General features: G+C 40.9%; 1 protein-coding gene across 1 annotated transcript in view; it reads left to right on the top strand.

Annotated features, from left to right (window-relative positions):
* Positions 1–459: 459 nt before the first annotated feature.
* Positions 460–11,230, top strand: part of LIPG (lipase G, endothelial type) — a 191,296-nt gene continuing 180,525 nt past the window's right edge. Inside the window, exons 1-3 of the mRNA XM_044681618.1 lie at positions 460–639; positions 2,491–2,602; positions 10,015–10,236. Coding sequence (XP_044537553.1) covers positions 460–639; positions 2,491–2,602; positions 10,015–10,236 — 514 coding nt within the window. The remainder of the gene's footprint in view (positions 640–2,490; positions 2,603–10,014; positions 10,237–11,230) is intronic.

Genomic DNA, 11,230 nt, shown 5'->3' with positions numbered 1-11,230 from the left:
CATTTCTCTACTTATTAGTGATTTAGAAGTTTTTAAAAAATATGACTATTGATAGCTTTGATTTCTTCTTCTGAAAACTGCTTGTTCATAACTTCTGATGACTTACCAATTGGGAAATGGTTCAAATTTTTATAAATTTAGCCTAATTAGGATAGAAAAGTTTGGATGGGAGGAAAGAGGGTTCCCAATTGCGACAAATTTTGCTTGGAATCATCCCTGCTACTGTTGAATAAATTCAGCAAACATTTTTAGGTGCCTATTATGTATAGACTGCTGGGGAAGAAAGATTTTAGAATAAACTATCCTCTTTGATCTCATGGAGCTCAGTTTAAATTATGATGAGTTAATTTGTGGGTAACCAGCACGAGGGATTTAGAGTAGCCTTTGGGTTCTGTTGTTGAGAGAATCTCATAAGACTTAAAGGAAAAATAAAGGCACCCTATCCTCTTCCTTGTGTAGATGAGTGGCATGTTTGAGAATTGGTTGTTCAAGCTTGTGTCAGCCCTCCAGATGAGAGAACAAGATGCCAATGTGATTGTGGTGGATTGGCTGCCATTGGCCCATCAGCTTTATATGGATGCTGTCAACAACACCAGAGAAGTGGGTTCTATCATTGCCAAGATGCTCAACTGGCTACAGGTAATTGGGAGAGGAGGAATATCTTAAAAAATGAGAGGAAACTATGTCAGTTCCTATTATGGTAAAGAACCTAACATGGTCAGATGTGTAGAATCAAACATTGTTTAGAATAAACCAAATCATTGGCTTAATGCTGAGGAAACTTTTTATCAGTGCTAAATAGAAATGTTCTTAGTTAATGTATTTGCCTAGTGATGATTTAACTTGTGTCCTGGCCTAAGGGTAAGAGTATGGTAGATTTCAGAGGACTTGGGTTCAAATTTCAGATCTTTTGTTTGTTAACTGTTTAGGCTTGGGGAAGTCACTCTTCAGGTTCCTCATCTATAAAATGAAGGGGTCAGACCAGATGACCTCTGAGGTCCCTAAGATTTGATTATATAACATTTGCTGATTTTTAAACTCATATTTTTGCCAAAGTGAGCAAGGGTTAATGCAAAGAATAACAACTTTAGCTGGACCTGGGTTTGAATTCTGAATCTGACACCGTCTGAGTAACCTTGAGGAAGTTTTTCATCCCTCTGGGCCTCAGCTTCCTCCATGACAAAATAAGTGACTTGAATTGATGCCTAAAGTTTCTTGCAGCTAGTTCTAAATTCCATGGTTTTATTGGAAATGACTGGAAGCCAGGAGTTTCTTGTAATTTTAAAGGTGCTCAGGATTGTTGCAATTGCCAAACCTGGGTAGCTAGATTTTAACTAACTTTGTAAGGGAGTTTGGAGCAAATTCATGGAAATATATCAAAATAAGTAGTTTAAAACACTGAGCATGATGAAAGAAGTCTTGAATCTCCCCTTTACAAGTTAACAATTTACCAGGAATCCACAGGATGAACTAGAATAGGCTGACACTAACAAAATGAAGCAATTAAATGGATCATTCAAGCCCAAACCTTTTACATGAGGAATCAAGTGAATTGGGAGAGGATTCTGGCTTGAATCAGGACAATCACCTTCAGCTTCTACCTAAGTCTGTGGAGTCCTCTTTCTCTTCCTTGGATTGGGTGTTTAATCGCCTCTTCAGAGCTACCTATTTTCTCAAAGTTAGAGATCCTCAACTTTTTTTCAGAGATGAGCTACTCTCTTCTTTTCTTGAAATCTAGAAGTACCCTAGGGTGGGTGCGGGAGCACAGAGAATCAAAAGATCATAGATTTAGAATTAGGAAGGATCTTAGAGGTCATTGAATCCAACCTCTTTATTTTACAGATGAGGAAACTGAGGCTTAGGGAAGTTGAACAACTTGCCCATGGTTACACAGTCAGTGTCAGGTGTGGAATTTGGATCTAAGTCTTCCTGACTTATTTATCTATGATATCAGAGGAAATGGGACAGGGGGAAAATTGGAGATAGAGTGGATTGCTGATTGGAAAATCCTTTCATTGAACTTTTAGGGAGAAGACTGTGACTATTAGTTTCTGGCATTTCTGTTCCATTTTTCATTCCATTCCATTCCATGAAATAAGAATTTATTAAATGTCTCCCATGGACCTGGCTTAGGTGCTAGAAGATACAAAGACAAAAATGAAACAATCCGTATTCTTCAAATATGGCCCCATTGGCCCTTTCCTCCTTCCCACCTGATGTGACCAAGAAGTAGAGGTAGAAGTTTAATGGGGTCTTGCTGGTATCTTTTAGCCAGGTCCCTTCTTATAGTTCCTGGACAATTGAAATTGGAGTCATGAGCCTTGTCCTCAGCTTGAGGATCTCAAGCCAACATTTCAAATGCCCATGTACCCCAGACAGAGTAATCTTTCTGGCAAGGACCAATTAGGACGTTGCTTGACCAATGGTCTTCAGAAACCTCTTCAGCCCCAGAAATCTAAGCTTCTAAAGGACATGTTTTTGTGATTTCAGGAGAAGGAGCATTTTTCTCTTGAGAATGTTCACTTAATAGGCTACAGTCTTGGAGCTCATGTTGCAGGATATGCTGGAAACTTTGTGCAGGGGACCATAGGCAGGATCACAGGTAAGTGATACTTCCTCAGGTTCTTATAAATCCTCCAATTCCCCATCCTAATTTCAATCTCTATCTTTTTTCCATCCTTCTGATTACTTGTACTTTTTTGAAGTTGAAGGATCTTCAGACACTTCCGTTAGTTCTCAAAACATGGGAATTGGACCCAAAGGATCATCTTATCTAGTCCATCACTTTATAGATGAGAAAACTAAGACCCATAAAGATTAAATGACTTGTCTAAGTTTGCCCTGATATTAGAGGCAGGGTTAGAACTCAGGATTTCTGATTCTCTGTCCAATGCCCTAAATGTTCTAAAGAGAACAATGTTCATGTTCTCTTTAGTAGAATTCTAATTTTTTTGTTCTGTCACTAATCTTTGTTCTTTTCACCGAAATGCTTCAAAAAGATTAATTTTGGAACCCTGCTAGTGATAAAGTAACTGACTACCTGGAAGTACTAGGGTGTTTCTAGATGCTGGGTGACATTTCGTCTCCTTGTACCTCAGTTTTCCCACCTATAAAAAGGACATAATAAACCTTGTCTTGTGGGTATGGGTAAGATCAGTTAAAATAAAAAATCTAACATATCCTCGAGTGCTAGAACTGAAATTATCCTTAGAAACAGTTTAGTTCTTCCAGTTTATTTTGTAGATGAGGAAACTGAGGTCTAAGGAAATGAGATGCTTTGTTTAAGGTCATGTTTAATTCAATTAAATAAACAGAAAATGCATAATATGTATCAGACACTGTTCTAGTTTTTGGAACTATAAAAAACAAAAGTGAGGCAATTCCTGTCCTTAGGAACTTTTGTTTGACCTCAGATATTTGCTAGCTGTGTGACCCTGGGCAAATCACTTAACCTCGATTTCTTAGCCCTTACAGCTTTTCTGCTTTGGAACCATAGCAATACTTAATATATAGTCAATTCTAAGACAGAAGATAAGGGTTTAAAAAAAAGGTGGTATTTAAGCTGTGAGACTAAGGTGAGGAGAGAGTGCATTAAAGACAGCCTGTACAAAGTCAGAAAGATGTGAGATAGCTTGGCAAGTCTTGGGAACAGCTAATAGGCCAGTTTGGCTGGAATTTAAGAGCAGGCAGAACAGAATAATGCAGTTAATAAGTACCAAAATTGTAGCCAGCTCCCAAAGAGCGCAATGCTCAATCTAGAGTTCTTTCTCTAACATCGCACACTAAGACAAAGCATGCTTTGAAGAGTTGATGGCATTTTGTCAATATAATGCATTTTTTTTTTAACCCTTGTACTTCTGTGTATTGTCTCATAGTTGGAAGATTGGTAAGGGTGGGCAATGGGGGTCAAGTGACTTGCCCAGGGTCACACAGCTGGGAAGTGGCTGAGGCCGGGTTTAAACCTAGGACCTCCTGTCTCTAGGCCTGACTCTCACTCCACTGAGCTACCCAGCTGCCCCCCAATGTAATGCATTTTTAAGAAATTGTTTAGCTTGATTTTTCCTCTCTAATCTGGTTCTCCCTTTTGGATTGTGATCCCCATTGCAACTGAGCTCAGACCCAGTTTGAGCTGATTAACTCAATCAACAGCCAGTCATGGGGCAGAGTTTTATTTCCCTGGTGATGTGTGGTTTGGGGGGAAAATGGGCAAAAATAGTATCTGAGCCCTGGATAAAATAGAAGACTGAATCTTTTGGCAGCTTTATCTGGGGTTCTCTCTCTAGGGCAAGGAAGAGTCATTTTAAATCTTGGGGATGATTTTTGTAATGAAAATAATCTAATTTATGTTGGCTGGCATGCATCATTCAGATGTAAATCGATTGTCATAATTAATGAGATCTTCTTAGTTCTGGAACGCATGAGTATAATAAGAAGCTAGATTGATTTTTACTCTTAAAAGTTTAGTTATTATGCCTTAATTTGGATATTGAATAATTATTAACTCAAATGATGTAATGGGAAGAGCACTGGATTTGGAACCAGAGGTCTTGGGTTTCAATTTACTTCTTCTGTGGTTGATTGTGTGTGTGTAAGTCAGTTAAGTCAGTTCATACCTCCCACCCTACTCCCAACCCCCAGTTTCCTTATCTGTAAGAGGAAGAGGTACAACTAAATGATATCCAAGATCCCTTTTAGTTTTAATATCACTGAGAAGTAAATATTTCCCTTCCATCATTTTTATCCTTTTAAGGCATATACCCAAGGTCAGTCCTAGGTGAAACTGTGAGATTATACACGATTATACACAATTCATCTAGCCCTTGTGTACCTGTCAAATGGTTGACTAGCTTCCCTAGTCCTTCTGTCGAGAAAGAAATATGGCATTCCTTTCCTACTAGACTGTCAATCCCTTAATTTTGTATTCCTTTTTGTTGCTATCTCCCCAGGTTTGCCATGTGCAAGGAACTATGTAATAAATGAATATTTATCAAATATATATTAAATAATAATGAATAAATAATGGCTTAATAAAATGTTGAATGGGAGACATAGGATCAATTCACACTGAGGTGTTAAGAACTTATTTTGTTATCACTCCCTTGGTCTTTACCTTTTAAGTGAAGGCCACAAGGTGAAGGTTGTGCTTAAAACAAAAGAATGACTTTTATTAATTGGTTGGGACTTTAAGGTTAATAGGAACATATAGGATCATTGAAAGGGGACCTTAGAGGTCATTGAATACAGCCATATCATTTTACAGATGAAGAAATGCTCCAGAGAATTTAACATCTCAGGGATTGCAAGGGGCAAAATGAGGATTTGAACTCTGGTCCTCTCAATCCAAATCTAGCTTCTTTCCACCAAACCATGCTGCCTCGTACAACTTGGTCAAGGTCCCACGATTAGGGGGAAAAGCAGGGACTTGAAATAATTGATAAGCGCTTATTAGGAGTCATAGAACACTAGACTTGGATTCAGGAAGGGCTGCGTTCAGACACTTGCTACCTGTGTGATGCTGGGCAAATAAATCACTTCTGTCCTTTTCAGTTTCTTTATCCCTAAAACAAGAGGGCTGGGCTCTATGAGCTCTAAGGTCCCTTCCAACTCTAAATCCATCTTCTATGGCTCAGCTCCCACACTAAGTGGTTGGTCCTGGCACCCCGCCACCCTCTCTTTTTCATTTAGTGGATTGACTATGCGTTGGCACACAAAGCGATGAAGATGGCGGTGAGGACCTGAGCACCGTCCCTTCTTTGTTTTCTGAAGCTGGTGTTGGTGTATGAAGATTAGAGAAGTTCCTAGCAGGGGAAACATTGGAGAGGCAGCATATTGCAGCGGTTATAACGGTACAAAGAGAAAGCCAAAGTAGTCCCTGCCTTCCAGGAGGTTACCTTCTAAAGAGGGAACTATGTGCAAAAATTGGGACATTTAAGACTCATGTAGAGTAGATGGAAAACAGTCTTAGAGCGAAAGGCAGTTGGGGCACGGATTCACCAGCCAATACTCCATGCAACTATAATGGAGAAACCAAACACAGAGATGGGGCCTTTCTGGCAACCCTGAAATCCCACCCCCTGTGGAAAGGGGGAGCTCCTTCCTTCCCTCCCTCCATCTCTTGGTTGAGTGGATTCCACACAACTTGTGGAGAACTGTAGTTTACTAAGAGATGGGAAACACGATCTTGTTCCGGGCTTTGCCTTTATTGTCCACACTCACATGGATCCGCTAATTAACCCTGTTTCTGGAGCAAAGCAGTTCCCTACTAGGCCACTCTTGGGCCTATTGTCTGAGGGGCTCCCCTGCTGAATGAGCTGCATGTGGTTGGAGGGCCAGGCCAGCAGTTTTTAAATGTCGGCTCACCGGAGGCCCACTGTGCTGCCCGTGTGCAGGAGTCTGGGCTTGTTGTGGGGGGCAGGAAACCCCACCAAATGAAAACAAATCATCGCAGTGGCCCAGGATCAGGAGAGACCACGGGGCCCCTCTGCTCAAGGCATCTCCCTTCTCCTGATCAAGGCTGAACCCCAAACCCTACCTCAAGTCTCTCTTTTTTGCTAGTTTGGGTGACAGCTGCTTACACATTATCATTTCCCTTTTTGTCCTGCCCCATGGAGTGGGCAGAATGCTAATGAATACATTGTGCAGAGAGCCAGGATCTGCCCCTTGCTGGATGACAGGCCCCTCCTACCAGCTGAAGGGGTTGAAAGCCTGGCACAGGCTCAACAGGGATGGGAGATTTTCCTTTTCTCAGAAAGGCAGTGGTAGGTGCTGCCCAGACTCTCTGCCTTCCTACATTGTGTCAGATGCTAAAGATAATTTCAATAAGACTATTTACCCTTGATATCGCCCCCCCACCTTCCCTTTTCTTTTTCATCTGGAGGATTTCCTATGCCAGGATGCAAAGCGATTAGAATCGGGGGAAGGACTTGAAGATGGTGCCATGTTTATTTTCTGAAGCTGGGGTTGTGATGAAAGGTTAGAGAAGTCCTCAGCACATTGGAGAGGCAGTGTGTTGTAGCCATTGTAAAGAGATCAGGGGTTCAGTTCTCAGTTTTGTTCTTTGCCAGCTATGGCCAAGTAAGTTAACCTCTCTGAGTCTCAGTTTCCTTATCTGGAAAATAATGGGATGATGGACCAGGTAATCTCTAAGATTTATTTAAAATCTAACCCTATGACATTATTATAACACTGGGCCTGTGTTTCCCATGTTTGATCATGAGTAAGATGCTTTTTCTCTCTGGGCCTCAATGATCAAATACTGTTAGATTGGATGGTATTTTTTTAAAGCCCTTTCTAGGGCTGGATTCTTTGATTGCTTTTCCTCTTAATTTGTCTCCCTAGGGCTTCTGGGAGAATCTTTTCCTCAGAATGTAAGGGAAGAGATAATATATTTATTTTGAATCAGTATTCGACTAGATCTTCTTTGTCCTGCCTTCCTTTTTTGGAGAAGGCAGGGCAGAGACTAACTTTGAAAGGGGAAAAGCTCAATAGCTTTCAGTTTTTCCAGCTTTCATTTATAAGCTTGCAGGTCCACAGATATGTTTTTGCATTAACAGTATGGTGACACAGCCTGGGCTGCTCCCAGCAATCCTAGCCAGTCTAACTGCTTCACTATAGAGTCCCATCAGTCCCCTCACATTCCTCTAGCTCAGCTTAGTTTCCATGGTGCTCACTATTTGGTGGGTACGTTTGTTCAGACCAAGAAAAGAACCTTTTTCTTCTCTTGGTGGCATAGGAGAAATGTTCCCTCTCTTTTTTCTTTTGGGGGGCAGGGGCATGGTAAGGAGGCAATGGAGGGCCTCATTGCGCCCATCCCATAGTCCATAGAACTCTGTTTTTTTCTTCGAAAGGCGATGCTAGGATGTGTGCATTACAAACAGGGTCTGGTTATTCTCGGAATCAGCATCTTTCTGGCTCGTTTGTTGTTCTTTCCAGGGGCAACGTTTAGGGGAGTATCCCCGAGGATCCTAGTTTCCCTTTACGGATCACCAGATGAACTGGACAAAACTTGTTCAGAAACGATTTCAGTTTAACCTATGTCACCACTTAGGTGTGATGAATTTCCAACATGTTTTATCCCCTGGGTAAAGTAGGATCACACAAATTATGATGGGACAGAGTCTTGGAACAACCTTTTTATCAGATATGTAGCCTGGGCTATGTCAGAATGGCTCAATATCATCACCCACTTGACCCTGATTAGGAGAGTGACTTCCTGCTACTAGGTAGGGTACCAGGCAGTCCCAGTACAAAAGAACCCTGGTGAGAGGAGAAAGCAGACTGTACTGGTACTTTCCAGAGGTCCTCAGGGGGGAGAGATGCTAAATAGAGTTATGCCAGAAAAACTTCCTGGGGAATCCAGACAATTTGGCTAATGCCTCCCCTCTGAGTTTTCCTTCCTTTCATCTATTCCGTAAATATCTTGTCATGGGTACCAAGTTATTTTTATGTCTGTCTCACTAGAACATGAGGTCGGGGACCATGTTTTTGCTTGGCTTTAAATCCTCAGAATTTAGTTATAGTTTCCTGACATGTAGTAAGTGCTTAATAAAGATTTGCTGGTTGACTACTCTTGATCTGTATCCAGGAAGCTTACTTGTGAGGCTCTCACACCATAATTGACTAAAGGTTAAGTTGGTCAGGCTAATTATCTACTAGTAGTGGAAACAGTTTTTTGTTGCTGTTGTTGTTCAGTTGTTTCAATCGTGTCTGGCTCTTTGTGACCCCATTTACAGTTTTCTTTGAGTGATTTCTCCAGCTCATTTTACAAATGAGGAAACTGAGGCCAACAGGGTTGAGTGACTGATTTGCTTAGGGTCACACAGCTAGTAATTGTCTGAACTTGAAAGTATTGTCTGAAGGTCTTCAGGCCAGGAACTCTATCCATTGCACCACCCAGCTGTTCCTATATATGTTAGTTATTATTATTTTTATTATTATAAAAGTATTTTCTAGCTCTAACATTCTATAAGATGAGGAGACAGCTTGGTTCGATGGAATAAGCACTGGCTCTGATAGGAGAAGGCTTGGGTTAAACTCTTACCTCCGACAGAGTTTTTTTTTATCTGTATGTTCTCTCTCTCTGTCTCTGTCCATCTATCTGCCTGCCTGTCTGTCTGTCTCTGTCTGTCTCTGTCTCTGTCTCTGTCTCTGTTTGCCTCTCTCTCTCTGCCTCTCTCTCTGTCTCTCTGTCTCTGTCTGTCTGTTTCTATCTCTCTGTCTGCCTCTGTCTGCCTCTCTCTGTCTCTTCTTCCCCATATATGTGTATAAACATTTAACACATAAACACATACACATATATTTATATGTATACTCACACTTCTAAGTACTTTACAATTATTATTTCATTCAATCCTCACAACACTGTGAGGTAGATGCTAGTATTACCCTCATTTTATAGATGATTTCTCAGTTTCCGCTGAGACAAATGGAGATGAAGTGACTTGTCCAGTCATTCAGCTAGTGAGTATCTGAGGTAGAATTTCAGCTCATCTTCCTGACTCCAAGCCTGGCACTCTCTGCATTATAGCACCAAGTAGTACATCCTTCTTCCTCTTCCTTATACCTCATCTGTAAATTGAGGGGGTTGGACTAGATGGCCTCTGAGGTCCCTTCCAGTTCTGCCTCCATATTCCTATGAAAAGTTTCTTTCTGGCCTGCACAGTACTTATTTCTTAGAATATTTGACTGAGTTCTAGCACCCGTGAGTCAGAAGTAACTCAAGGGGCAGCCCCCGTGGAATTGTACACAGTTATGGGTCACCCCTACTCTGGGCGACTTGGTGGTTTTCCAAGGTAGCTGACAGGCCAAGGCCATGATGAAGGTCCAAGACAAGACTGTGAGACCCTTGAAGGTAGGGACCCTGCTCTCTCCCTCTCTTTTGTATTATCATCTAAGTGCCTAGCCCAGTGCAGGTCATACAGTAAATATTTAGTGAGCCTGTGTTGGCTTGCCTTGCTAACTGGGCTGAAGCTGTCCTCCTACATACAGTGTTTTTGTCATTCTTCCTCCATCTAGGTTTGGATCCAGCTGGCCCCATGTTTGAAGGAACAGACATCAACAAGCGGCTCTCCCCAGATGATGCACACTTTGTTGACGTCCTCCACACATACACTCGTTCCTTTGGCTTGAGTATCGGCATCCAGATGCCCGTGGGCCACATTGATATTTATCCCAATGGGGGTGACTACCAGCCGGGTTGTGGGCTGAATGACGTTTTAGGATCACTTGCTTATGGAAGTAAGTTTCTTGGCCTCTCTCTCATCCCATTTCACCATATACAAAGACTCAGCTTCAATAATGACATCTTCCTGGTAGGACTACTTCTCACTCAGCCAAACCTGGGTCTGAATCCCAGGCCCTTTGGCCATATCCTTCATGTTGCCAACCATCTCTGTTTTATTATGAATCCACTTGGCTCCCTCTATCCTACCATTTTAAATGGCTCATTATTTTGCAAGTTTGCCAGTGGTTGGGGTGCCCCATCATGCCTGCTCTGTAGGCTCAGCCTTTGTTCCCATAATTAATTTATTAACTAACTAATTAAAATAAGTATTAATTAACTTATAATTTATAATTTATATAACATAATCTATAATTTATAAATTAATTATCAACCAGCAACAAAAAGCAAATTAATTAATTAAGATAATTAATGATATATTATAATATTAAATAATAATTATTAATTATTATCACATCTCTTATAATGAATCTAAATGATTTCTCAGAGCAGTAATTTAATAATCTTTTGGAAGACAGAACTGATTCATGGGCAGATTGGGGTGAACTGAATTGGCTTCTGAAATTTCTGAAGATGCTCATCATCACCAGAGGGGCTGGCTTCCAACAGCTCAGCCACTTTGTTGGGTTGAACTTAATATCTCTAAGGTTCATTCCAGTTCTCTCATTCCATCCCATCGGCTGATTATTATTTCTTTATTCATTTCTTTATTCATTCATTCATTCATTCACTTATTTATTTATTTATTTACTTATTCATTCATTTATTTATTTATTTATTTATTTATTTGTTTGTTTATTTTTCTTTTTTTTTTAAAGCCTTACCTTCCATCTTGGAGTCAATACTGTATATTGGCTCCAAGGCAGAAGAGTGGTAAGGGTAGGCAATGGGGGTCAAGTGACTTGCCCAGGGTCACACAGCTGGGAAGTGTCTGAGGCCAGATTTAAACCTAGGACCTCCCATCTCTAGGCCTGGCTCTCAATCCACTGA

Source organism: Gracilinanus agilis, chromosome 1, assembly GCF_016433145.1.
Source record: "Gracilinanus agilis isolate LMUSP501 chromosome 1, AgileGrace, whole genome shotgun sequence".
Lineage (NCBI taxonomy): Eukaryota > Metazoa > Chordata > Mammalia > Didelphimorphia > Didelphidae > Gracilinanus > Gracilinanus agilis.
Note: the sequence above shows the minus strand (reverse complement) of the source record. Positions and strands in the feature narration are given on the sequence as shown.